Source organism: Chelonia mydas, chromosome 23 (genome assembly GCF_015237465.2).
Source record: "Chelonia mydas isolate rCheMyd1 chromosome 23, rCheMyd1.pri.v2, whole genome shotgun sequence".
In the NCBI taxonomy this organism is placed as follows: domain Eukaryota; kingdom Metazoa; phylum Chordata; order Testudines; family Cheloniidae; genus Chelonia; species Chelonia mydas.
The window spans coordinates 16,953,069-16,980,978 of NC_051263.2; the positions used below are offsets into that span (position 1 = coordinate 16,953,069).

At 63.0% G+C, this 27,910-nt stretch overlaps 1 protein-coding gene across 7 annotated transcripts; it reads left to right on the forward strand.

The window, feature by feature from the left end:
- On the forward strand, window positions 1–27,314 carry TTYH1 (tweety family member 1). Of its 7 annotated transcripts, none has more exons than XM_037888659.2 (14): window positions 1–283; window positions 13,842–14,014; window positions 16,610–16,721; window positions 17,992–18,212; window positions 19,018–19,113; window positions 19,569–19,641; window positions 20,721–20,796; window positions 20,917–20,972; window positions 21,339–21,431; window positions 21,525–21,617; window positions 22,658–22,800; window positions 23,257–23,382; window positions 24,871–24,949; window positions 26,071–27,314. In XM_037888659.2, the coding sequence occupies exons 1-14, from the start codon at window positions 158–160 to the stop codon at window positions 26,134–26,136; spliced, it is 1,533 nt and encodes a 510-aa protein (XP_037744587.1). In that variant the 5' UTR covers window positions 1–157; the 3' UTR covers window positions 26,137–27,314. The 7 variants fall into 7 exon arrangements, with proteins under 7 accessions (XP_037744587.1, XP_043390672.1, XP_043390671.1 ...); XM_037888658.2 differs by having other exon boundaries at window positions 21–283; window positions 20,914–20,972; XM_043534738.1 differs by lacking the exon at window positions 26,071–27,314 and adding an exon at window positions 25,666–26,041 and having other exon boundaries at window positions 22–283; window positions 20,914–20,972; window positions 23,257–23,305.
- Window positions 27,315–27,910: the final 596 nt, after the last annotated feature.

The following is a 27,910-nucleotide window of genomic DNA, read 5'->3' on the forward strand; positions in this document are numbered from 1 at the left end:
ACCCCCACGCCAAATCTCCGCTCGCTCACTCGCTCTCCAGCTCTCTGCCCACCCCGACCCCCCCCCCCCCAGAGCCCCATGGGCGGCGCCAGCCAGTGAGCCAGGGGACCCAGGCGTCCGGCGAGAGGGTCCCCCGCACGCGCGCCCACGGGGTGCCATGGGGTCCCCCCAGGAGTACCAGGCGTCGTGGTGGGTTTACCTGCTGCACCAGGTGCCCCGCACCAATTTCCAGTTCGAGGCGGTGGAGAGCAGCTTCGCCCCCCAGGACAGGGAGTACCAGCAGGTAAGGGGGCCACGGGGGGCAGGAAGACGGAGGTGCGGGGGGGGGGGGGGAATGGACAGAAACAGGCAAAAAGGTGGGGAGAGATGGAGAGAAAGAAAAAGGGAGGGAGAAAGAGAGAGATGCATGAAGCAGTGTGTGTGTTGGAGGAAGGGATGGATAGAAGGAGACAGGAGGGATGGAGGAGAGATGGATGGAGCAGTGTGTGTGTTGAAGGAAGGGGATGGAGAGAAGGAGACAGAAGGGATGGAGGAATGAAGGGGAGAGATGGATGGAGCAGTGTGTGTGTTGGAGGAAGGGGATGGATAGAAGGAGACAGGAGGGATGGAGGGATGAAGGGGAGACATGGATGGAGCAGTGTGTGTGTTGGCGGAAGGGGATGGATAGAAGGAGACAGGAGGGATGGAGGGATGAAGGGGAGAGATGGATGGAGCAGTGTGTGTGTTGGAGGAAGGGGATGGACAGAAGGAGACAGGAGGGATGGAGGGATGAAGGGGAGAGATGGATGGAGCAGTGTGTGTGTTGGAGGAAGGGGATGGATAGAAGGAGACAGGAGGGATGGAGGAGAGATGGATGGAGCAGTGTGTGTGTGTTGAAGGAAGGGATGGATAGAAGGAGACAGAAGGGATGGAGGGATGAAGGGGAGAGATGGATGGAGCAGTGTGTGTGTTGGAGGAAGGGGATGGACAGAAGGAGACAGGAGGGATGGAGGGGAGAGATGGATGGAGCAGTGTGTGTGTTGGAGGAAGGGGATGGAGAGAAGGAGACAGGAGGGATGGAGGAATGAAGGGGAGAGATGGATGGAGCAGTGTGTGTGTTGGCGGAAGGGGATGGATAGAAGGAGACAGGAGGGATGGAGGGATGAAGGGGAGAGATGGATGGAGCAGTGTGTGTGTTGGAGGAAGGGGATGGATAGAAGGAGACAGGAGGGATGGAGGAGAGATGGATGGAGCAGTGTGTGTGTGTTGAAGGAAGGGATGGATAGAAGGAGACAGAAGGGATGGAGGGATGAAGGGGAGAGATAGATGGAGCAGTGTGTGTGTTGGAGGAAGGGGACGGACAGAAGGAAACAGGAGGGATGGAGGAATGAAGGGGAGAGATGGATGGAGCAGTGTGTGTGTTGGAGGAAGGGGATGGACAGAAGGAGACAGGAGGGATGGAGGGATGAAGGGGAGAGATGGATGGAGCAGTGTGTGTGTTGGAGGAAGGGGATGGATAGAAGGAGACAGGAGGGATGGAGGGGAGAGATGGATGGAGCAGTGTGTGTGTTGGAGGAAGGGATGGATAGAAGGAGATAGGAGGGATGGAGGAGAGATGGATGGAGCAGTGTGTGTGTTGGAGGAAGGGGATGGACAGAAGGAGACAGGAGGGATGGAGGGATGAAGGGGAGAGATGGATGGAGCAGTGTGTGTGTTGGAGGAAGGGGACGGACAGAAGGAAACAGGAGGGATGGAGGAATGAAGGGGAGAGATGGATGGAGCAGTGTGTGTGTTGGAGGAAGGGGATGGACAGAAGGAGACAGGAGGGATGGAGGGATGAAGGGGAGAGATGGATGGAGCAGTGTGTGTGTTGGAGGAAGGGGACAGACAGAAGGAAACAGAAGGGATGGAGGAATGAAGGGGAGAGATGGATAGAGCACTCTGTGTTGTAGGAAGGGGATGGACAGAAGGAGACAGGAGGGATGGAGGAGAGATGGATGGAGCAGTGTGTGTGTGTTGGAGGAAGGGATGGATAGAAGGAGACAGGAGGGATGGAGGAATGAAGGGGAGAGATGGATGGAGCAGTGTGTGTGTTGGAGGAAGGAGATGGACAGAAGGAGAGAGGAGGGATGGAGGGATGAAGGGGAGAGATGGATGGAGCAGTGTGTGTGTGTTGGAGGAAGGGGATGGACAGAAGGAGACAGGAGGGATGGAGGGATGAAGGGGAGAGATGGATGGAGCAGTGTGTGTGTTGGAGGAAGGGGATGGATAGAAGGAGACAGGAGGGATGGAGGAGAGATGGATGGAGCAGTGTGTGTGTTGGAGGAAGGGGATGGACAGAAGGAGACAGGAGGGATGGAGGGATGAAGGGGAGAGATGGATGGAGCAGTGTGTGTGTTGGAGGAAGGGGATGGATAGAAGGAGACAGGAGGGATGGAGGAGAGATGGATGGAGCAGTGTGTGTGTGTTGGAGGAAGGGATGGATAGAAGGAGACAGGAGGGATGGAGGAATGAAGGGGAGAGATGGATGGAGCAGTGTGTGTGTTGGAGGAAGGAGATGGACAGAAGGAGAGAGGAGGGATGGAGGAGAGATGGATGGAGCAGTGTGTGTGTTGGAGGAAGGGGATGGACAGAAGGAAACAGGAGGGATGGAGGGATGAAGGGGAGAGATGGATGGAGCAGTGTGTGTGTTGGAGGAAGGGGATGGACAGAAGGAAACAGAAGGGATGGAGGGATGAAGGGGAGAGATGGATGGAGCAGTGTGTGTGTTGGAGGAAGGGGATGGATAGAAGGAGAGAGGGGGGATGGAGGGATGAAGGGGAGAGATGGATGGAGCAGTGTGTGTGTTGGAGGAAGGGGATGGACAGAAGGAAACAGGAGGGATGGAGGGATGAAGGGGAGAGATGGATGGAGCAGTGTGTGTGTTGGAGGAAGGGGATGGATAGAAGGAGACAGGAGGGATGGAGGAGAGATGGATGGAGCAGTGTGTGTGTTGGAGGAAGGGGATGGACAGAAGGAGACAGGAGGGATGGAGGGAGGAAAGGGAGAGATGGGTGTAGCAGTGTGTGTTGGCGGAAGGGGATGGATAGAAGGAGAGAGGAGGGATGGAGGAGAGATGGATGGAGCAGTGTGTGTGTTGAAGGAAGGGGATGGACAGAAGGAGACAGGAGGGATGGAGGAGAGATGGATGGAGCAGTGTGTGTGTTGGAGGAAGGGGATGGACAGAAGGAGACAGGAGGGATGGAGGGATGAAAGGGAGAGATGGGTGTAGCAGTGTGTGTTGGCGGAAGGGGATGGATAGAAGGAGACAGGAGGGATGGAGGAGAGAAGGATGGAGCAGTGTGTGTGTTGGAGGAAGGGGATGGATAGAAGGAGACATGAGAGATGGATGGAGCAGGGTGAGTGTTGGAGGAAGGGGATGGATAGAAGGAGACAGGAGGGATGGAGGAGAGACGGATGGAGCAGTGTGTGTGTTGGAGGAAGGGGATGGATAGAAGGAGACAGGAGGGATGGAGGAGAGATGCATGGAGCAGTATGTGTGTTCAAGGAAGGGGATGGATAGATGGAGACAGGAGAGATGGAGGGGAGAGATGGATGGAGCAGTCTGTGTGGTGGAGGAAGGGGATGGATAGAAGGAGACAGGAGGGATGAAGGAAAGATGGATGGAGCAGTGTGTGTGTTGAAGGAAGGGGATGGAGAGAAGGAGACAGGAGGGATGAAGGGATGAGGGGAGACATGGATGGAGCAGTGTGTGTGTTGGAGGAAGGGGATGGATAGAAGGAGACAGGAGGGATGGAGGTATGAAGGGGAGAGATGGATGGAGCAGTGTGTGTGTTGGAGGAAGGGGATGGATAGAAGGAGAGAGGAGGGATGGAGGAGAGATGGATGGAGCAGTGTGTGTGTGTTGGAGGAAGGGATGGATAGAAGGAGACAGGAGGGATGGAGGAATGAAGGGGAGAGATGGATGGAGCACTCTGTGTTGGAGGAAGGGGATGGACAGAAGGAGACAGGAGGGGTGGAGGAGAGATGGATGGAGCAGTGTGTGTGTTGGAGGAAGGGGATGGACAGAAGGAGACAGGAGGGATGGAGGGATGAAATGGAGAGATGGATGTAGCAGTGTGTGTTGGCAGAAGGGGATGGATAGAAGGAGACAGGAGGGATGGAGGAGAGATGGATGGAGCAGGGTGAGTGTTGGAGGAAGGGGATGGATAGAAGGAGACAGGAGGGATGGAGGGGAGAGATGGATGGAGCAGTGTGTGTGTTGGAGGAAGGGGATGGACAGAAGGAGACAGGAGGGATGGAGGAGAGATGGATGGAGCAGTATGTGTGTTCGAGGAAGGGGATGGATAGATGGAGACAGGAGGGATGGAGGAAAGATGGATGGAACAGTGTGTGTGTTGGAGGAAGGGGATGGATAGAAGGAGACAGGAGAGATGGAGGAGAGATGGATGGAGCAGTGTGTGTGTTGGAGGAAGGGCATGGACAGAAGGAGACAGGAGGGATGGAGGGATGAAGGGGAGAGATGGATGGAGCAGTGTGTGTGTTGGAGGAAGGGGATGGACAGAAGGAGACAGGAGGGATGGAAGGATGAAGGGATGAAAGGGAGACATGGATGGAGCAGTGTGTGTGTTGGAGGAAGGGGATGGATAGAAGGAGACAGGAGGGATGGAGGAGAGATGGATGGAGCAGTGTGTGTTGAAGGAAGGGGAATGGAGGGATGAAGAGGAGAGATGGATGGAGCTGTGTGTGTGTTGGAGGAAGGGGATGGACAGAAGGAGACAGGAGGGATGGAGGATAGATGGATGGAGCAGTGTGTGTGTTGGAGGAAGGGGATGGACAGAAGGAGACAGGAGGGATGGAGAAGAGATGGATGGAGCAGTGTGTGCGACAGGAGGGATGGAGGGATGGAGGAGAGATGGATGGAGCAGTTTGTGTTGAAGGAAGGGGGATGGATAGAAGGAGACAGGAGGGATGGACGGGGAGAGGAGGGCAGGACACAGAAAGAGGAAAGGGATGGACCAAAGGAGGAAGAAAATGAGGGCGGGATGGGGACGGACAGACTGGAGCGATGGAGGGACCCGAAGGAGAGAAAGAGAGAGGAGGAGAGAGACCGGCAGCATGAGGGAGGAAGAGAAGACTCGTGAGCCAGGCCCCGACGCAGGGACAGACCGGGGCGGGGGGGGGCAGAGGGAGTGCTGACCCGGAAAGGGGGCACAGTGGAGGCAAGCAGGGGTGGAGGGGACATGTCTGTGTCCTGGGTCTGGCCTGGCAGTGGGGCCAGCGGGAGTGGGGAGGAGGTAATTGTCCGGGGTGGGGGTTTAATCTCTTGTTATGCTGGGAGCCCCCTGTTATGTGTACTGGGGGAGGCTGTAGGGGGTGGGGGTCATACTCTACTTCAGAGGTAACCGTCCAGGGCCCCTCCAATGGGGGCAGCTCCTCCCCCTACAGTGGAGTGTGGGCGATGGGGGGGTGTCTGTCTGTCTGTCCATCTATCCCCAGAGCTATCTGTCTGTTACCACTCACTCAGCTCTATCCATCCATCCATCCCACCGCTCTGTCTGTCTGGCCATCCCCCCCCACATTCCTCTACCTCCATCTCCATCCCTCCATCCATCCCACCCCTCTGTCTGTCTGGCCATCCATCCCCACACTCCTCTACCTCCATCTCCATCCCTCCATCCATCCCATCCCTCTGTCTGTCTGGCCATCCATCCCCACACTCTTCTACCTCCATCTCCAGCCCTCCATCCATCCCATCCCTCTGTCTGTCTGGCCATCCACCCCCACATTCCTCTACCTCCATCTCCATCCCTCCATCCATCCCACCCCTCTGTCTGTCTGGCCATCCATCCCCACACTCCTCTATCTCCATCTCCATCCCTCCATCTATCCCATCCCTCTGTCTATCTGGCCATCCATCCCCATACTCCTCTACCTCCATCTCCAGCCCTCCATCTATCCCATCCCTCTGTCTGTCTGGCCATCCATCCCCACACTCCTCTACCTCCATCTCCATCCCTCCTTCTATCCCATCCCTCTGTCTGCCTGGCCATCCATCCCCACACTCCTCTACCTCCATCCCCATCCCTCCATCCATCCCACCCCTCTGTCTGTCTGGCCATCCATCCCCACACTCCTCTACCTCCATCTCCATCCCTCCTTCCATCCCATCCCTCTGTCTGTCTGGCCATCCATCCCCACACTCCTCTACCCCCATCTCCATTCCTCCATCCATCCCACCCCTCTGTCTGTCTGGCCATCCATCCCCACACTCCTCTACCCCCATCTCCATCCCTCCATCCATCCCATCCCTCTGTCTATCTGGCCATCCATCCCCACAGTCCTCTACCTCCATCTCCATCCCTCCATCCATCCCACCCCTCTGTCTGTCTGGCCATCCATCCCCACACTCCTCTACCTCCATCTCCATCCCTCCATCCATCCCATCCCTCTGTCTGTCTGGCCATCCATCCCCACACTCCTCTACCTCCATCTCCATCCCTCCATCTATCCCACCCCTCTGTCCGTCTGGCCACCCATCCCCACACTCCTCTACCTCCATCTCCATCCCTCCATCCATCCCATCCCTCTGTCTGTCTGGCCATCCATCCCCACACTCCTCTACCTCCATCCCCATCCCTCCATCCATGTGTCTTTTCATCCCTATTTCAAACTCAACCACTTAGACGGTGACGTTAGCTATATATAGAATTACATTAACATGTTACCCCCACCCCACCCCGAAAAACTTCTTGTGTATTTTTGAGCCGCCCCCTAGTTCCCCTGTTCATGAACCTGCCACTTCCTCTCAAGGGGGCTTGGGGGAGACCGAGGAACCATCTGCACCCCGGAGCAGAAGGTCTCCGTGTTCCTAGGTGGTGAATTTGCCCCATGTGCTGGACAGCACATTGTTTTGGCTTTACATATTAAAGTGGGGATGGAGTCCCCCATCTGGACTGATTCCCAGACACCTAGATTTGCAGGTAACCCTGCGTGACCCAGGCCTGAGAGATTCCTGCAGGGAAGAGCCATGAAGATGCCCCAAGGCCTGGAGAAGATGAGCACGGGGCGTCCGGTGAAATTAAAGGGTGGTGACTTCCCAAGTGATCCAAGGCAAGGTGTCGTTGGCCTGTGGAACTCCCGGCCACCGGGTGGGGTAGGGGCCAGTAACTTAGCAAGTTAAGGAGGGCTAGATGGGCACCAAGAATATCCAGAGCTGTCGTTAACGAGGATCCAAATTCCGGCCGGGCGATTCAATCTCCAGCTTACACCGCGCTCGCCGCTACGAGATTAGGATGAAAATTGTTTGGTCGCAGGTTCTCTTGCCTTTGCGGCCGTGGTGTTCTTAGACCTTCCTCGGAATCATCCGGGCGAGGGGCCTGAGCCAAAGTGGCCCGAAAGCCCGTCTCGGGGCTGGTCCTTGGAGGGTTTTAAGAACAAGTGGAACAAACGCCAGCCGGAGCTGATCTAAGTTGCCTTGGAGATGGAGTCATGACCCCTTAAGGTCTCTTCCGGCCCCACAGCTCTAGGATAACACGCGGAGAAATTGACCGGACGAGCATGTACGAAATAAACCGATGCACGGTGGAGGTCCTAGAAGGACATCCCCACGCCTCATCTGAGCACAGGTCACGTTCACCCCGGCTTTGAGCGCCGTTACCTGCAGTCGACTCACATTTTGCAGCCCCAAACAGAGACAGTGGGAAATGCCCCTGTGAATGGGGGGGCTGCCCCACACTGTCTGAGAAAGGACCAGTTGCCCAGATAGTCCCACAGCTGAGGGGAATTAAGTGACCTGAGCAACCCATGACTGGAATCCTGCAGACCTTGGACACTGGTAAGAGGGTCTTCGAGCTGGATCCTGGCGTGAAGAGTGGGCCCAGGCTCCCCTGCCGGGCACTGGGTAAGGGGCTGGGCTGTGGGATGGTTCATCCCATTTGACTTTGATACCCCGGGAGGGGGAAAGCGCGTCGTGAGCACGGAGGGCCAAGCCACGACGAGGGAGCACTCCAAGTCGCAGAGAGAGAGAGGCTGCGGTGTGCACGACCAAGCGACGGAAGGGGGCATCGGACCTGGAAGGAACTAATTCCCAGAGCAGCCAGGAGGGGGCGCCCTAACAGCGAGCGAGCCCCGTGACAGCCCTGACAAGGGCAGGGGATGAATTAGGGGAGTTGAGCCCAGGTGAGCCCAGAAGGTGATCCACCCCCCAAGGCTGTGGAGGAAGCTGGGGGATGATGCCCCCAAATCTGGTGATCGGTCAGACGCTGAGCATAGGAGCAAGATGTCACCAGCCAGGCTACTGGACCAAGCTGAACCAAAATATGGGCCCCTCTGATTGTGGTATAAACGTGTCCTCACACAGGGAGCCACCCCCACATAGCAACAGCACATCCAACCTGGTTCTGGAATAGCATCTCCATGTAGACTCGAGGCACTCACTTGATTGGGCCCAGCTAAAAGGGGTGACTTTTCCGCGGCCTAGAAATCCAGAAGGAAGCAGGACTGGAAGGGCACAGAGTGCAGTCCTCTGCTATAGCTCCATCTTCAAACCACTTAGGCTGAACCAGATGGTTAGAAACTTTCTTCTAATTTCCAGCCTCAGTTTATCCATGCCCATTTGTTCTTGAGCCAGGCACTGTTCTTCGGTTTCAACACACCTTCTCCCTCCCTGCTGTTTGCCCCCCTGAAAGCAATCGGATCCCCTCCCAGCCTCCATTGTAAGCTAAACATGCCAAACTCTTTGAGTTTCTTCTCGTAAAATCGACTGTCCAGTCTCCGGATCATCCCAGCAACTGATCCAGTTCTGTTCCTTGTTCTTGCCACTAAGAGGCCAGAATTAGACATGGCATCCCAGAAAAGCTAAAGCGAGATCAATCCAGATGAGAAATATCTATGGTGCAAACTTTTTACCAGTGCGGATAATGAACCATCGCAAGAGTCTCCTCTAGGGATGAGGTAGAGTCTCCAGTCCTTAGAGTCTGATCTACTGGAGCTTTTCTTCCGTCGCATTAGTGCAAGCGAATTAACTCAACTGAGTCGAAACGCCTTCTCAGCGCTCCTTAAGACCCATCTTCAAAGACTTGTCTACACACAATCATGGTCCCACTATAACTCTTCTGGTCTAGCTAAGCCATCCTTTCCCTTGGAGGGGCTGCAGGAATACGGGTTGCTTATACTGCTATAGCTATTCTTGTCTGGGAAAGGGAATAAACTGTACGGGTATCAAGCAGCGTAGCCTAATGGAGAGTCCCAGACTGGGACTAAAGAGACCTTGTTCTGCTCGGGGACTTTGGTCAGGTCACCGCCTCAGTTAATGGGGATAATTACACTGACCTCCTTTGTCAGGTGCTTTGAGATCTACCAATGGGCTATTAAACCTCAGACTTCCGGCTTAAGCCAAGATCTTCGCTACAAGATTAGGATGGAAGCTACGTGGGTGCAGGTTCTTACACATCGGCGACCAGGAAGTTCTGAGACCTCCCTCTGGTAGGGAAAGACCGAGGTAGTTTGATTCCGACACTGACGGTGCACCCCAGATCTACAGCAAACGGCATTCCCGTGGGTGCAACATTGCCCATGGACGTGGCCGCTCTGAAAGTCTGCGTTGGCTGCTTTGAGAGTCAGACCGTCGGAGGCGCTGCCCCAACTCACTGCCTTTATATCGCGTTTAGGGCGTCCGTGGACAGACTCAAACAGAAGTAACAAAGTGTGAATTCAAAAAATAAAAGTAGCTGATCCAAAAGATCAAGAGGCAACTTGACTAGGACGTAGGACGTAGGAGGACCTTTGACCTGGTGGTGGCAGGCAGAGGACGCAAGGGCTGGAAGCCAGGCACCGTCAGACTGGGAAGAAGGCACCAGGTTTGCACAGCGAGGGGGGAGTAACTCAGCTGAGTCAAAGCGCCTCGTTGGGACAAGCCACCAAGGGAAGTGGCGGAGTCTATCTCTCGATGGCCGATCGACCTCCTCCCAAGCCCCCCAACGGGGGGTTTGGCCCCATTGCCGCGGATGGAGCGAGGGCCGATTGACACCCCTCCTCTCCTGCCCAGCTGGGGGTCTGGCCCCATTGCCTTGGACTATTGACACCAGCTGGGGATCGATCTCTGGGCAGATTAAGGCTAAATCTGGCCTCCACCCGCACTCCTGCCCTGGGGATTACGAGATGCAAATATCAAAAGTGCTGCTTCTTTTTTTTAAACAAAATGCAAATTAGCTGGGAATTAACTTGGGTCAGGAGTCGTCTGCATAAAGGGGGGGCAGCTTGTTTATGAGCTTTAATCCTGTCTATCCATCCCTCCCTCCCCCCACACTCCTCCATCCCTCTTTCCCTCCCCTGCATCTATCCCTCCCTCTCCACACTCCCCTCCATCCATCCCTCCCTCCCGCCACACTCCTCCATCCCTCTTTCCTTCCCCTGCATCTATCCCTCCCTCTCCACACTCCCCTCCATCCATCCCTCCCTCCCCCACACCCCTCCAACCCTCCTTCCCTCCCCTGCATCTATCCCTCCCTCTCCACACTCCCCTCCATCCATCCCTCCCTCCCCCACACCCCTCCAACCCTCCTTCCCTCCCCCAAACTCCTCCATCCATCCATCCATCCACTCCCCTGCATGTATCCCTCCCTCCCCCCACACCCCTCCATCCATCCCTCACTCCTCCATCCCTCCCTCCCCCCACACCCCTCCATCCATCCATCCCTCCCCGCACACTCCTCCATCCCTCCCTCCCCCACACTCCTCCATCCATCCATCCAGTCCCCTGCATCTATCCCTCCCTCCCCCCACACCCTCCATCCCTCCTTCCCTCCCCCCACACCCTCCATCCATCCCTCCCTCCCCCCAAACCCCTCCATCCCTCCTTCCCTCCCCCACACTCCTCCATCCATCCATCCACTCCCCTGCATCTATCCCTCCCTCCCCCCACACCCCTCCATCCCTCCTTCCCTTCCCTGCATCTATCCCTCCCTCTCCACACTCCCCTCCATCCATCCCTCCATCCCCCCACACTCCTCCATCCCTCCCTCCCTCCCCCCACACCCCTCCATCCATCCATCCACTCCCCTGCATCTATCCCTCTCTCCCCCCACACCCTCCATCCATTCCTCCCTCCCCCCACACTCCTCCATCCCTCCTTCCCTCCCCCCACACTCCTCCATCCATCCATCCACTCCCCTCCATCCATCCCTCCCTCCCCCACTCCCCTCCATCCCTCCTTCCCTCCCCCCACACCGGTGGAGCCAGATTTCCTGGTGATTCCCTTGGCAGGCAGAACCAGGAGCCGAGCTCTGGATTCGCTGCTATGTAGGTCACCGGGGGCCCCCCGCGCGGCAGAGCCAGGCACGGGGCAGCCGCTCAGCCATCCGTCCCCCCAGGCGCCCCTCCTGTCCCCACGCGGCCCTCCATCCCCACACACAGCCCCCATCCCTCCCCCATCCCCACACAGAGCCCCCCATCCCCACACATAGCTCCTATCCCTCCCTCCATCCCCACACACAGCCCCCCACCCCTCCCTCCATCCCCACACACAGCCGCCATCCCTCCTCCTGCACCTCTCCATCCCCCCACACAGCCCCCATCCCTCCCCACGCACCCCTCCATTCCCACTGTCAGCCCCCATCCCTCCCTCCATCCCCACACACAGCCCCCATCCCTCCCCCCATCCCGCCATGCGCCCCTTCCGTCCCCATCCCTCCATCCCTCCCCACCCCCATCCCCATCCCTCTATCCCTGCCCATCTGTCCCCCCAACGTGCCCCTTCGTCCCCACACACCCCTCCCTCTGTCCCCATGCGCCCCTCATCCCTCCCTCCATCCCCCCACACACCCTTCCATCCCCACTGTCAGCCCCCATCCCTCCCTCCATCCCCACACACAGCCCCCATCCCTCCCCCCATCCCCACACACAGCCCCCCATCCCCACACATAGCCCCCATCCCTCCCTCCATCCCCCCACACAGCCCCCATCCCTCCCCCCGCACCCCTCCATCCCCACACACAGCCCCCATCCCTCCCTCCATCCGCCCACACATCCCCCATCCCTCCCCATGCACCCCTCCATCCCCACACACAGCCCCCATCCCTCCCTCCATCCCCACACACAGCCCCCCACCCCTCCCTGTCCCTCTTTCCCTCCCCACACACACCCATCCCCATCACTCTATCCCTGCCCATCCATCCACCCCACATGCCCCTCCGTCCCCACGCACCCCTCCCTCCATTCCCACACACAGCCCCCCATCTCTCCGCACACACAACCTCCCATCCCTCCCTCCCTCTATCCCTGCCCATCCATCCCGCCATGCGCCCCCTCCATCCCCATCCCTCCATCCCTCCCCACCCCCCATCCCCATCCCTCTATCCCTGCCCATCTGTCCCCCCAACGTGCCCCTTCGTCCCCACACACCCCTCCCTCTGTCCCCATGCGCCCCTCATCCCTCCCTCCATCCCCCCACACACCCCTCCATCCCCACTGTCAGCCCCCATCCCTCCCTCCATCCCCACACACAGCCCCCATCCCTCCCCACGCACCCCTCCATCCCCACACACAGCCCCCATCCCTCCCTCCATCCCCACACACAGCCCCCCACCGCTCCCTGTCCCTCTCTCCCTCCCCCCCCACACACTCTATCCCCATCACTCTATCCCTGCCCATCTGTCCCCCCAACGTGCCCCTTCGTCCCCACACACCCCTCCCTCTGTCCCCATGCGCCCCTCATCCCTCCCTCCCCCCACACACCCCTCCATCCCTCCCCATCCCTCCGTCCCCATGCACCCCTTCATCCCCCCCCACAGCCCCATGGGCCTCTGCCTGCCCACCACCCCCACCACCGGCTGGGAACGGGCCACAGCCCCACGGGCCCCCACCTGCCCCCGCCACCTGCCGGGCCAAAGTAAACGGCACTGGGTTGTCTCTGCATCCCCATGCATGCTCCTCTGTCTGTCTGTCCATCCATCCATCACGCCCCCCCCCGCCCCCGATACCCTCCGTGTCCGTCCCCACACGCCCGTCACTGGACGGACAGGTGTAGGGGATGGATGGGTGGGTGGATGGAGGGTGTGCGGGGAGGGAGGGACAGACAGACAGACAGACGAGCTGTATTTCTCTGACTGGCAAGCCCTGGCCGCTCTCCAGCAGAAGCAGGCTGTGAAATGTCTCTCAGCTCCCCCCGCCCCCCGCCCACGGCGCCCCCCCATCCCCTCCCCCGCACGCTGCCAGCTGCTGTGGGGTGGGGGCCTGGCCCACGCAGTTTCCCTGGGGGCGGTTTCACCGTCTAAGCCTGGAGCAAACTGAGAGCAGCTGTAATCTGCTGGGCCAGGCTTGTGTTTGCTTGAGGGGGTCGGGGCGGGAGATTGGGGCTGGCTGGGAGGATAGGCACAGGGCCGGGCGCCCTGGACATGCCCTCATCTGCCCCCTTTGGGCCCTGGGGGGCAGGGATCGCCACAGGGCCGGGCACCTTCTCCTAGAAATATAGGCGAGAACCCAGGAGTCCTGGCTCCCAGCCCCCCCTGCTCTAACCACTAGACCCTGCACCCCTCCCAGAGCCGGGGAGAGAACCCAGGAGTCCTAGCTCCCAGCCCCCTGCTCTAACCACTGGACCCCGTACCCCTCCCAGAGCCGGGGAGAGAACCCAGGAGTCCTGGCTCCCAGCCCCCCCTGCTCAAACCACTAGACCCCGCGCCCCTCCCAGAGCCGGGGAGAGAACCCAGGAGTCCTGGCTCCCAGCCCCCCTGCTCTAACCACTGGACCCCGCACCCCTCCCAGAGCCGGGGAGAGAACCCAGGAGTCCTGACTCCCAGGCCCCCCCCCGCCGCACTCTAACCACTGTCTGTGGGCTGATCTGCGTCTGTCTGTCCGTCCCCCAGGCCCTGCTGCTCCTGGCCAGCGTGGCCGGGCTCTGCCTGGCGATCAGCCTGGGGCTGATCTGCATCCACCTGATCCGGTTCTGCTGCTGCGACCCGGAGGACGAGGACGAGCCCAAGCCGCAGGGGGTTTGCTGCGTCACCTGGAGCTGCGTGGCCGCCATTGTCATCTGCTGGTGGGGACCCGGGGAAGGGGGGGGAGACGGACGGGGCTGGGGGGTCAGAGCCCCCCCCAACCTGTGTGAGAAGGTGGGGGGACTGGGCAATGTCGGCTGAGGCCCCAACAAACTCGCTTCAGGAATGGTTCCAGCATGGGATGGGAGCCGGCGCCCCCTAGAGGGGAAAGGCCCCGCGCCCCATTCCCTGCCCCCCTGAGCCAGCCAGTCCCTGCCCTGGGGCCAGGTGGGAGCCGGCGCCCCCTAGAGGGGACAGGCCCCGCGCCCCATTCCCTGCCCCCCTGAGCCAGCCAGTCCCCGCCCTGGGGCCAGGTGGGAGCCGGCGCCCCCTAGAGGGGACAGGCCCTGCGCCCCACTCCCCGCCCCCCATTCTCTAAGCCTTTGCTAAGGAGGCTGCTGGGGTTGGTATCTGTCCTCCCCGCCCCCGCAGCCTCCCTGGGTCCATCAGACTCCCCATTGTCCTGGCTTTGTCTGGCACTGGCTGTCAGTGCCCCCCCTCCCCGCCTGACCCCCAGCTACCATAAAGAGCTGCTTGTTTCCTGGCGCTATAGGAAGCCGGGTCCCTTTTCTCCCCCTGGCCCCGGCCCCGGCCTGGGTCCCCCGGCTCCTTTGTCTCTTTGTTCTGCCATGGCTGTGCCCCGCGTGGTCCCCCTGGCCCCCGCATCCTTGCCAATCCTCCCCCCCTTCACTGCCACACAGGGGGAAAAACAAAACTTCCCAGCTCCGGGCGCCAAGGCAGAAGGCCAAGTTCATGGGACAAAAGACAGTCAGTCCCCCTCCCGCACCAGAGCTGGGGATGGAACCCAGGAGTCCTGGTTCCCAGCCCCCCCCCCTCTAACCACTAGACCCCACTCCCCTCCCAGAGCCAGAGAGAGAACCCAGGAGTCCTGGCTCCCAGCCCCCCCCCCCCACTCTGACCACTAGCCCCCACTCCCCTCTCACTGCGGGGAATTTCACCAGACTCTCCGTTCTCCGGGCTGGGTTATTGAGTCTCTCCTCCCCCATCCCAACCCCATACCCCTCCTCCCTGGGGGTCGCTGGCAGCCCCCTGAGAAGGAGCCAGGCTGGGGGGAGAAGGGCCCCATTGAGAGCCCAGCCCCGGGCCATTCAGAGAGCGGACAATGGGCCCCTCTGTGTGCCAGGGGCTGGCTGGGGGGCGGGAGCCCAACTCCCCTGGGCTCAGACCCAGGCCGGCTCCTGAGCAGCCGGGCCGCAGACAGGGCGGGACCAAACCCCAGAGCGCCCTGGTCCCATTGCTACGCGGAGGGGAGTGGGGTCTAGTGGTTAGAGGGAGCGGGGCTGGGAGCCAGGACGCCTGGGTTCTCTCCCTGCCCCTCTCCCACCGAGCTTGGCTCGGTGATGGGGAAAGAAACTGGCTCCGCCCCCCGGCATGGCTCCTGCCCTGCAAGGAAGGGGCCTCATTAGCGTGACAATGGGGCTATGGAGGGGGCGGTTGCCATGGCAGCAGGATTTTGGGAGCCAGCCAGCCTCAGTCACAGACAAATGGAATGGGGGGGGGATGGGGGGGGATGGGAGGCATGGGGGGAAGGTACGAGGGGGAGGGCGATGGAAGGGTCCAGGAGGGGATGGAGGGGGATGGGGACGGAGTGGTCGGGCGGGATGAGGGGTACGAGGGGGAGAGGATGGAGGGGTCTGGGGGGGAATGGGGGGATGGAGGGGAATGGGGGGCATGAGGGGGTATGGGAGGTACGAGGGGGATGGGTACAGAGGGGGTGGGGTTGGGAGGTATGGGGGGATGGAGGGGTCTGGGGGTATGGGAGGTACGAGGGAGATGAGGGGGAGGGAGGGGGAGTTGGGAGGTATGGGGGGGATGGGGACGGAGGGGGGTGGGGTTGAGAGATATGGGGGGATGGAGGGGTCTGGGGGTGTATGGGGTGGGGCTGGGAGGTATGGGGAGATGGAGGGGTCTGGGGGGTGTATGGGGTGGGGTTGGGAGGTATGGGGGGGATGGAGGGGTCCGGGGGGTGTATGGGGGTGGGGTTGGGAGGTATGGGGGGGATGGAGGGGTCCGGGGGGTATGGGAGGTACGAGGGGGAGGGAGGGGGAATTGGGAGTTATGGGGGGGTGGGGTAGGGAGGAGTCCAGGACAGTCCGTGGGGGGCTGATCAGTGGCGGCTGCCCCAGAGCTCGAGGGGTGTCTCCGGCAGGGCGCCCCTCTCGTTATCCGCAGGGCTGTAATTACCCCACCCCCCATTCTGATTGCTGGGGGGGGCGGATCTGGCTGTCAGGAGCCTGCTGCCTCCTGGGGGTGGGGGCCAGGGACAGCTGGATGGGCCTGTGGGTGTGATGCGGGGGCGGGATCCCAGGCTGGCAGGGCCCAGCTCCCCCCCTCCGGCTGCCCCCCCTCCTGTGCTAAGAAGCTTATGGGTCTTCATCCGTCATCCCGGCCATCGCCCCCCCCGCCCCCCCCGCCTCCTCTCCCCAGCTGAACTCTGCCCCATGCCCGTCCCCCTGCCCCCAGGCCTGGGGGGCGCCCGGGGGGGGGGCTGGAGTGCCAGTGGGATGGGGCTGAGCTGGGGGGGTGGGACTCGTCCCCCCACTGGTGCTGACCCCCCTTGTGCCCCCCCCCCCCAGTGCAGGGATCGGCCTGGGCTTCTACGGGAACAGCGAGACCAACGACGGGGTCGGGCAGGTCACGGCCGCGCTGCTGGACGCCAACCTGACGCTGCAGAGCGCCGATGCGCTGGTGAGCCCCCCTGTACCCCCCCACGCCCCCCCTGTGCCCCCCCCACTGCCCTTCTACCTCCCCCTGTGCCCCCCACTGCCCTCTTACCTCCCCCTCTGCCCCCCCCAGCCCCTAATGCCAACCTGACGCTGCAGAGTGCCGACGCGCTGGTGAGCCCCCCCTGTGCCCCCCCAGTGCCCCCCATGCCCCCCCACGCCCCCCCTGTGCCCCCCAGGCCCCCCATACGCCCCCTGTGCCCCCCACTGCCCTCTTACCTCCCCCTGTGCCCCAGCCCCTAATGCCAACCTGACGCTGCAGAGCGCCGACGCGCTGGTGAGCCCCCCCTGTGCCCCCCAGACCCCCCCGTGCCCCCCACTGCCCTCCTACCTCCCCATGCCCCCCACTGCCCTCCTACCTTCCCCTGTGCCCCAGCCCCTAATGCCAACCTGACGCTGCAGAGCGCCGACGGGCTGGTGAGCCCCCCCTGTACCCCCCCAGGCCCCTTGTACGCCCCCCGTGCCCCCCATACGCCCCCTGTGCCCCCCACTGCCCTCCCACCTCCCGCTGCACCCCCCAGCACCAGCCACCCGCTGCAAGGCGCGGACACGCTGGTGAGGCCCCCGTGCCGCATGCCCCCCCCACTCCCCACAGCCCCCCAAAGCTCCCAGAGCCCCGCTCCCCCCCCGCTAGCTGCCCAGGGAGCGACTCCCCCACCCTGTGCCGCGCGGGGACCCTGCACACACGGGCGGGGGAAGTGTGTGAGGGGGCACATGGCAAGACGCAGGCGTGTGGGAGGGGTGACACCCTGCACACGCGTGGGGGGGTGGCATGATGGTGACACACGCGTGTGGGGAGGCATGACGGTGGAACATGCGTGTGAGGGCAGGCGTTGATGGTGGCACACGAGTGGGGGGAGGCAGGACGGTGTCATGCGTGGGGGGACGTGTGGCACATGCATGCGGGGGGAGGCGTGACGGTGGCCCACGTGTGGGGGAGGCTTGACCAGGACACACGTATGTGGGGGGAGGCATGACACAGCACACGCGTGTGGGGGGAGGCATGACACAGCACACACGTGCGGGGGAAGCATGACGGTGGCCCACGTGTGGGGGAGGCTTGACCAGGACACACGCGTGTGGGGGGAGGCATGACACAGCACACGCGTGGGGGGGGAGGCGTGACCGTGACAAGCCACGTGGAGGGGAGGCGTGACGGTGGCACAAACATGGGGGAGGCGTGACGGTGACACACTCATGTGCCGGGCGCCTGACCCGGGCCCCTTCCCCCCCAGGTGCGCCAGACTCTGGGGCTGCTGTCGGGGGCCGTGGGGGGGGACCTGACGCGGCTGGAGGAGGCGCTGGCCCCCCGCACCGAGTTCGTGGCCGTCGTGCGCAACACGCGGCGCCAGGCCGAGGCCGTGGCCCAGATCCTGGCGGGTCTCCCCTTCTGGGGGGCCCTGGGGGGCAGCCCCAGCCAGCTGGCCCACGGCCTGGCCTACCTGGAGGACTACAGGTGAGACCGGGAGACGGGAGGGAACAGGGGGGGTCCTGAGAGCCGCCCCCCCCTCCAGGTGGCTGGTGGGGGGCAGGGGATGGAGGGGGAAGGGGGGGCTGGACTCACCCCTGGGCTCCCCCCTGCCCCCCAGGTGGCTGGCGGGGGGCGGGGGAGGCAGGGGGTGGGGGGGGCTGGGCTCACCCCTGGGCTCCCCCTCCCCCCCCAGGTGGCTGGCGGGGGGCGGGGGAGGCAGGGGGGCTGGGCTCACCCCTGGGGCCCCCCTCGCCCCCCAGGTGGCTGGCGGGGGGCGGGGGAGGCAGGGGGGCTGGGCTCACCCCTGGGCCCCCCTCGCCCCCCAGGTGGCTGGCGGGGGGCGGGGGAGGCAGGGGGGCTGGGCTCACCCCTGGGGCCCCCCTCGCCCCCCAGGTGGCTGGCGGGGGGCGGGGGAGGCAGGGGGGCTGGGCTCACCCCTGGGCCCCCCTCGCCCCCCAGGTGGCTGGCGGGGGGCGGGGGAGGCAGGGGGGCTGGGCTCACCCCTGGGGCCCCCCTCACCCCCCAGGTGGCTGGCGGGGGGCGGGGGAGGCAGGGGGGCTGGGCTCACCCCTGGGCCCCCCTCGCCCCCCAGGTGGCTGGCGGGGGGCGGGGGAGGCCGGGGGGCTGGGCTCACCCCTGGGCCCCCCTCGCCCCCCAGGTGGCTGGCGGGGGGCGGGGGAGGCAGGGGGGCTGGGCTCACCCCTGGGCCCCCCTCGCCCCCCAGGTGGCTGGCGGGGGGCGGGGGAGGCAGGGGGGCTGGGCTCACCCCTGGGCCCCCCTCGCCCCCCAGGTGGCTGGCCTATATCCTGCTGCTGCTGCTGGACCTGGCCATCGGCCTCTTCACCCTGCTGGGGCTGGCAAAGCGGATCAAGTGGCTGCTGGTCGTGTGAGTCGGGGGAGACCTGGGGGAGGGGGCGGGGGGGCAGCTGCAGTCACTGGGACCCCATCCCCCCCCTCACAGCCCCCATCTTCTATTTACCAGCCCAACAGCCCCCTCCCCCCACATCCCCCCTCCTCCCCTTTCCCCCACTGTCCCCCATCTTCCCTTCACCATCCCCACAGCCCCCTCCCCAACCCCCCCATCCCTCCACAACCCCCATTGTCCCACCTCCCCCCCCATCCTGCCTCACAGCCCCCCTGCCTGGTGAGGAGAGGGGAATGGGGTGCAGTGGTTAGAGCAGGGGTGGGGGCTGGGAGCCAGGACGCCTGGGTTCTCTCCCTGGCTCTGGGAGGGGGCAGGGGTGAGAGGCTGTTTCTCCCTGCCCCACAGGCTGGGGGAGGGGCTGAGTTGGGCCTTTCCCAGCTCCTGACTCCAGTGTCTCCCCTCCCCCCTCCCCCCAGAATGACTGTGATGAGTTTCTTCGTTCTCATCCTGAGCTGGGGCTCCCTGGGGCTGGAGATGGCAGCAGCTGTGGTGAGTGAAGGGCTGGCGGGGGGCGGTTGTGGGTCTCAGCCCCGTTCTCGCCACGCCAGGAGATCAGTGCCTCCTGGGGCTGCGGCTCGGGAGTGAGGGGCACTGGCAATTACTCTGAATATTATCTCAGGAGGGGTATGCCATGAAAGGGTTAATCCTCCCCCGCACCCCATTAAAGATAACCGGGGCCAGGGCAATTAAATTATCTCACCTTAGAGAACCCAAGCTGCTCCCCCACCACCGCCCCAGCCCTTCCGGTGCCCCTCACTCCCCACCCGCAGGCCCCTGCTAGCCAAGCCCTGGGCCCCCCCCCAGCCCTGCCGGTGCCCCTCACTCCCCACCCGCAGCCCCCTGCTAGTCCCACCCTCGGCTCCCCCCAGCCCTGCCGGCGCCCCTCACTCCCCACCCGCAGCCCCCTGCTAGCCCGGCCCTGTCCCCCCCCAGCACTGCCGGTGCCGCTCACTCCCCACCCGCAGCCCCCTGCTAGCCCAGCCCTGTCCCCCCCCAGCACTGCCGGTGCCGCTCACTCCCGACCCACAGCCCCCTCCTAGCCCGGCCGTCCCCCCCGAGCCCTGCCGGTGCCCCTCACTCCCCACCCGCAGCCCCTGCTATCCCCACCCTGGGCTCCCCCCAGCCCTGCCGGTGCCCCTCACTCCCCACCCGCAGCCCCCTGCTAGTCCCACCCTGGGCTCCCCCCAGCCCTGCCCGAGCCCCTCACTTCCCACCCGCAGCCCCCCGCTAGCCCAGCCCTGGGCTCCCCAGAACCCTACCGGTGCCCCTCACTCCTGACCCGCAGCCCCCTGCTAGTCCCACCTTGGGCTCCCCCCAGCCCTGCCAGTGCCCCTCACTCCCAACCTGCAGCCCCCTGCCAGCCCAGCCCTGGGCTCCCCCCAGCTCTGCCCGAGCCCCTTACTCCCGACCCACAGCCCCCAGCTAGCCCAGCTCTGTCCCCCCCGAGCTCTGCCGGTGCCCCTCACTCCCGATCCGCAGCCCCCTCTAGCCCAGCCCTGTTCTCCCCCTTGTGCCCAGGCCTGATTCTTAGCTGATTACTCCCCCCTCTCTCCCCCCCGCCCCCGCAGGGACTCAGCGATTTCTGCTCTGACCCAGACGGCTTTGTCCTGAACCTGACCCAGGCCAAGACAGACCTTAACCCAGGTAGGCACTAGAGGCAGGAGGCCGGGCTAGATGGGCCCATGGGTCTGATGGGGGCGGGGGAGGGGAGACCAGACTAGAGGGGCCCATTATTAACCCCTTCCTTCTCCCCCCCCCCAGCAGAAATCCTCCAGTACTATCTCGCCTGCAGGCTGGACGTCCCGAACCCCTTCCAACAGGTGAGACCCCCAACGACTCACCCGTGAACCGAGCTGGCTGGGGCTCAGACTGGGCCGGGTGGGGGAGGGGCACACCAGCACCACCAGCAGGGAGGCCTGGGCTCTGGATTCTGGGGGCTGAGTGTGTGGGGGGAGCCCCAGGGCCGGGGTGGCAGGGGGCTGCGGGTCAGGAGTGAGGGGCACTGGCGGGGCTGGGGGGGTTAAGGGGGGGCCTCTACCTGAACCCACCACTAGAGGGCGCCAGACACGGTCGTGCAGCCGGTTTGTTGCTGACCAGAAGCTCCTGGGGCCGGAGCCGGGGCGGGGGGGAGGGAGCCGCACCCCCGCTCCCGTCTGCGCCCCCCAATCCCGCTCTCACCCCCCCAGAGGCTGACCATGTCGCAGCGGGCGCTGTCCAGCATCCACTCCCAGCTGCACGGCCTGGAGAGAGAAGCTATCCCACAGTTCCCCGCGGCAGAGGTCAGTGCAGGCTAGGGAGTAAAGCCGAGGGGGTGGGGGGACGGGCGGGGAGCCCGGACGCCTGGGTTCCATCCCTCTCTCTCCCTCCCCCAGAGGAACCTGGTGTCTGTGCAGGGCACCCTGAACACCACGGAGAGCAACTTCCACCAGCTGGTCGCGCTGCTCAACTGCCGGGGACTTCACAAGGTATCGGCTCCTGTCCCCCCGGGGGTGTCCCGCTGCAGGACCCCCTCTGGCAGCATTCCCCCCCCCCGGCTATGGTAGCTCCCCCAGGCTCTGCCCCCCTGAGCTGTGGTAGCGCCCCCTGGGCTGTGGTAGCTCCCCCCAGGCTCCGCCCCCTGGACTATGGTAGCTCCCCCCAGGCTCCGCCCCCCGGGCTGTGGTAGCTCCCAGGCTCCGCCCCCTGGACTATGGTAGCTCCCCCCAGGCTCCGCCCCCCGGGCTGTGGTAGCTTCCCCAGGCTCCGCCTCCCTGAGCTGTGGTAGCTTCCCCCAGGCTCCGCCCCCCGGGCTGTGGTAGCTCCCCCCAGGCTCCGCCCCCCAGGCTGTGGTAGGCCCCAGGCTCCGCCTCCCTGAGCTGTGGTGGCTCCCCCGGGGCTATGGTAGCTCCCCCCAGGCTCCGCCCCCCTGAGCTGTGGTAGCTCCCCCAGGCTCCGCCCCCTGGGCTATGGTAGCCCCCAGGCTCTGCCCCCCTGGGCTGTGGTAGCCCCCAGGCTCCGCCTCCCTGAGCTGTGGTACTCCCCCCAGGCTCCGCCCCCTGGGCTATGGTAGCTCCCCCCAGGCTCTGCCCCCCTGGGCTATGGTAGCTCCCCCCAGGCTCTGCCCCCCTGGGCTGTGGTAGCCCCCAGGCTCCGCCTCCCTGAGCTGTGGTAGCTCCCCCCAGGCTCCGCCCCCTGGGCTATGGTAGCTCCCCCCAGGCTCTGCCCCCCTGGGCTATGGTAGCTCCCCCCAGGCTCTGCCCCCGGGGCTGTGGTAGCTCCCCCCAGGCTCCGCCCCCGGGGCTGTGGTAGCTCCCAGGCTCCGCCCCCTGGGCTATGGTAGCTCCCCCCAGGCTCTGCCCCCCTGAGCTGTGGCAGCTCCCCCCAGGCTCCGCCCCCCAGGCTGTGGTAGGCCCCAGGCTCCGCCCCCTGAGCTGTGGTAGCTCCCCCCAGGCTCCACCCCCTGGGCTATGGTAGCTCCCCCCAGGCTCCGCCCCCCAGCTGGCCGGTGACGCCGTCTCTCCCCCAGGACTACGTGGACGCGCTCAAGGGGCTCTGTTATGACGGCATGGAGGGGCTGCTCTTCCTGCTGCTCTTCTCCCTCCTCTCAGCCCTCGCCTTCACCACAGCCGTCTGCAGCCTGCCCCGCGCCTGGGAGAGGTTCCAGAGCAGGTGGGCAGGGCCAGGCGCAGGGGGCGGGGCCTCTGAGGGGGTGGAGCCGAGCGGGCAGCAGGGGGTGGGGCGCAGCTGGGTATAGGGGGCGGGACATCTAGGGTGGTAGGGCGGTTCTGCTTGTGGTGGGTGGGGCCACTCACAGTGGGGGTGGGGCATCTGGGGTGGGGATGGTTGGGACAGGTGGGTGGAGCTTCTCAGAGTGGAGGGAGTGGGCGGGGTGTCTGGGATGGGCGGGACTGCTAGCAGTGGGGGGCGGGGCCTGTTGTGGCCGGGCAGCAGGTTGCTGGGGGCAGGCGGGGGTGGTGGTTCTGGCAGGGGCGGGGCATCTGGCCAGGGGGCGGGAGCAGTCACGGCGGTGGGCGGGTATCTGGGGGGGACAGGCAGGGGGACATGTCATGTGGGGGGGGGCATCGCCAAGCAGCCCCCCGCCAACCCCCCCTCTCCGGCCGGCAGGGACGCGGCATACGAGGACACAGAGGACGACGACCCCTTCACCCCTCAGGCACGTAGCCCCCCGCCCCGCTCCAGCCTGCGCCTCTCGGCCCCACCCATTTCCAACGCCCCCGTCTCACAGTACATGTGAGTAGCCCCCATCCCCTCCCCCCCCCCCCCACGGACTGCAGCCGGGGGCTGGGCTGGGGGCCGGCGGGCGCTGGGCGTCCGTCCCTCGCTCCCCACCCCGTGTCTGTCTGTCCCACCCCACCGGCCGGCTGGCCCCGCTGTGGTTCTCCTTCCCCCTTGCACCCGTCTCTCCGTTTGTTTGTCCACCCACCTGTCCGACCCCGTTACACCCCCGTCCCTCCATCCGTCCCTTTGACCATCCAGCCATCCACCCCCAGCTACCCCTCCCTCCGTTCCCCCTCTCCCTCATTCCCCTGTCGCTGTCGCTCTTCTCATCCGTCCGTCCATCCCCTTCCCCTCCCCGCCCCCCCGGCTTCCCCTGCCCCTGCAACAGCTCCGTCTCGGCTGCGCCGGCATTCGCCAGACCCCTGCCTGCCTGGGACTTAGGGGTCAGGTGCCCCAGTGCTGAGCTGGGCCAGGTGCTGATGGGTGCCCCCTCCATATTGCCCCCTGTCCTGCCTTGCTGGATGGGGGAGGGCAGTCCAGGGGACCCTCCCCAACCATCAGTGGGCCCTGCCCTCCCCTATGGGCCCCTCCAGCCAATCTCTGTCCCTTTCTGCAATTAAAGCTATCCCCCCGAGCCACCACTGGGGGGCACATGGCAACCGCCTCCCCCTCCTCCGCCCCCACCCACCCTCCCACACACACTGTCCGGTTGTTTCTGGATTCACTCTGCCCAGAGCTCGAAGGGTTACTTATAACAATACCAGCTAGTGGGGGATGGGCCTCTAGGACTGTTCAGACCAGATCAGACCCATGGGCCCATCTAGCCTGGTATCCCGGCTGCTGCCCTGGTTCAGATCCGTGGGCCCCTCTAGCCCGGTATCCCAGCTGCTGCCCTGCAACAGAGCCATGGGCCCATCTAGCCCAGTATCCCGGCTGCTGCCCTGGTTCAGATCCGTGGGCCCCTCTAGCCCGGTATCCCAGCTGCTGCCCTGTGACAGAACCATGGGCCCATCTAGCCCAGTATCCCGGCTGCTGCCCTGGTTCAGAGCCATGGGCCCATCTAGCCCAGTATCCCGGCTGCTGCCCTGGTTCAGAGCCATGGGCCCATCTAGCCCAGTATCCCGGCTGCTGCCCTGGTTCAGAGCCATGGGCCCATCTAGCCCAGTATCCCGGCTGCTGCCCTGTGACTGAGCGATGGGCTCCTCTAGCCTGGTATCCCGGCTGGCCTCTCTTAAATAGATTCCCGGCCCCAGTTAAACCAAGACATCCAGCTGTTTCTCTCTGCCCCCCCACCCCCAATCACCAGCGGGCAGCCCTGGGTTTGACGACCGAGCCCATGGCACGGCCCTGCAGAGATTTGGGGGGGAGGGGGAAGCTGGGGGTAGAGTGATGTCACACACACCCCCAGTTTGGGGACCTGGCTCTCGGAGGGGGGGCAGGATTCTCCCCACCCCCACCCCCGGCCCTCCCGGCTAGCGCCTGTCTCGCTCTCCTCGGCAGGAATCAAAGCGGTTTGTTCAGTGGCAGTCCTCGATATGATAGCGTGCCCCTCCTGGACCGGCACTCCCCGCCCCCCTCGGTAAGTCTCTCCCCTCCCCAGCCTGTGCCCCCACTCCCGGGGCGGTGGGAGGGATCCCCCAGGGGACAACCTGGCACTGTGGGGCTGCTGTGCCCCCTTAACTCACTAGCCTGGGCTGTCTCACACAGTGTCACCCCAGTGACAAGCTGCGAATCCTCTGCAGGCGCTGTGATCACTCAGCCAGCAGCATGGGCAGGTCCCCACACCCCAGCAACATGGCATGACAGCTCCATGAACCTCTCAGAGAGGGACCCCAGCCAGTCGCCCCAGCCTGGCACCCCAGAAATACACCGTCTTCCACTGCTCGGGGACTCCCTCGGACGGTGCAAGCTGATTCATTAGTTTACCATTCCGGCAAAAGGGGAGTGGATCCACACTGGTTTGGGTAAAACATCAAACAGGTTTATTAACTCCAGCAAGACAGAGTGTCAGTGACTCTTGGTAGCAGGCTCAGAGAGCAGAGTCGGTTACCTAAGAAATAAAACTAGAAACGGCATCTCAATTTAACCGTCTGAGCAAGATTTGAACCAAACAACCTCTCCTGCTAACAAGCAGCTCACTGCTCCTCACTACACAGGCCGGGTTCCCTTCCAGCCTGGGACCAGTCTCCCTAGCTCAAAGTCTTTGTCTTCTGGACGGTTTCCCGGGTGTGGAGATGGGGGAGGAGAGAGGCCAAGTATGGATGTCACTGTCCCTTTTTTTATACTTTCTTCCAGCTGCTAGAAAGATCCTCGCCGGTCAGGCAGCCCCCATTGGTCGGGCAGTTCAAAAAAGAACTAGATAAGTTCCTGGAGGATCAGTCCATCAATGGCAATTGGCCAGGATGGGCAGGGATGGTGTCCCGAGCCTCCCCCCCTCGGGGATTATCAGTAGCACACAGACAGCAAAACTTCCCACACAATGGGAGCACACACAAGCCAACAGGACATGCGTTCAAATGATGCCTCACAAGGCCTGCTTTGTACCAAACATCATAATCCCATCCCAGGGGTGAATGCTGGGGTTCCAGGAGGCTGCTTTGACGGACAGAGAGTCACATCGTCCCCTCCAGTCTATCCCCCACACCCCCATCTCTCTCTCATCTCTCACCCCCATCTCTCTCTCTCCCCCTCCCCACCCAGTACTCACCCAGCATGCAGGCATCTTACGTCGGCGCCAGCCAAGAAGAACCAGGCCCCCGATACTGAATGGACTTCCTGACCTAGAATCCGACCCACAGCCCCCACCCCTGACTAACACATGGATCGGCTGCCCTCTCCCCTCCCCCCAGGTGCTGCTGGGCCCGACAGAACCAAACGGGGGGGAAGGAGAGAGACCAGGGCTGCGCCCCCACCCCCACCATGGCTACCTCCTGCTGACCCGTCCCTCCGTCTATCTGGGTTTGATGCCAGGGGTCTGTGCCCCTGAGAAGGGGGAGGGGCTGAAGGAAGAGGGTTCCCCCATAAGAATCCGAGGGGGGAGAAAACAGGAGGAAAGCGAAAGAATGAATGGAGGAGTGAAAGAATGAGCATGAGAGGGCAGAACAGATGAATGGAGGAAGGAGAGAGTGTGAGAGTGAAAGGGAAGGAAAGAAGAAGTGAAAGAGTAGAGTGAATGGATGGGGGGAAGAATGAAGTGAAAGGGGAAAGAATGGAGAAATTAAAGAGATGAATGAATGAATGAATGAATGAATGAATGAATGAATGAATGAGCAAAAAGAGTTGAAAGAATAGGAGAAGGAATGCGTGGAGAAAAGAAGGAAGAGGGAAAGAAGGAAGGAAAAAAGTGAAAAAAAGCAAAAAAACGGTGAAAGAAGGAGGGGGGAAAGAATGAAAGGCCAGAAAGAAGGAGCAAAAGGAGGAACGAGAGAGTGAACGGATGAATGAGTGGGAGAAGAACAAATGAGAGAAAAAGAAAAGAACTCAAAGCTTGCCTGAACTGCACGGGAGCGTGAAAGAGACAGAGGGAAGGAATGAAGTGTGAAAAAACAAGGCGAAAGAACGGGGGAAAGACAGACGAAAGATGGGGTGGGGAAAGAAAGAGTAAAGGAATGAAGGAGTGAAAAAGAACAAATGAAAAGGAGCCCATCAAAAAATGAGGGAACGAGAGAGCAAGGGGGCAAGACAGAGAGAGCAGTGGCCAGACAGACAGACAAGTGAGCCTGCCCAGCCCCGGGGCCGGGCCAGCCCCAATTAACGTCTAACCCTCCCCCCCCCCGCTGTAGGGGGCTAGCTCCCGGGTTGTAGAACAGAGACCTGTAGGCAGAGGAGAGGTGACTGTTGTGAGCTGGGCGGGGGACCCCACCTGCCGTCCCAATTAGAGCCTCAGCCACTAACAAGCCTTCGATCCAGAGGAAAGAGAAATAAAAGGGAAATTTTATTTTAAAGGGAGCTGCGTGTGCGCTTTGATTTGCCTCTCCTCTAGGGGGCGCCAACCCTGATCCGGCCCCAGCGTGGGGACTGGCTGGCTCAGGGGGGCAGGGAATGGGGCACGGGGCCTTTCCCCTCCATGGGGCTCTGGCTCCAATCTGGCCCCAGGTGAAATGAGTTCAGCCGCTGTCCCCTGTCAGGCCAATCCATGTCATGACTGACACAAATGGGGCCCCAGAACCGAGGCCAAAGGGGCCCCAGAACCTGAATGCCCCTTTGCCCCCTAATGGGGGCCGCCCTTGGGGTGGAAGCACGGGGAGGCTGGTCCCCACTGTTAACACTCCATAGCCCATGGCGGGAGGGGGAGGAGGGGGAAAGCTGGCATCTGGTTGGCCACTGTCAGACGCAGAAGCCCTAGCTTCCACCTCTTCCCCTCCCAGAGATGGAGAGGGAACCCAGGAGTCCTGGCTCCCAGCCTCCCCCACTCTCACCACTAGACCCTGCTCCCCTCTCAGAGCAGGGGATAGAACCCAGGAGTCCTGGCCACCCCTCCGTGCTCTCAGCACTAGACCCCTGTCACAGACTCCCAGGCCCCGTTCTCTCTCGGCTCCGT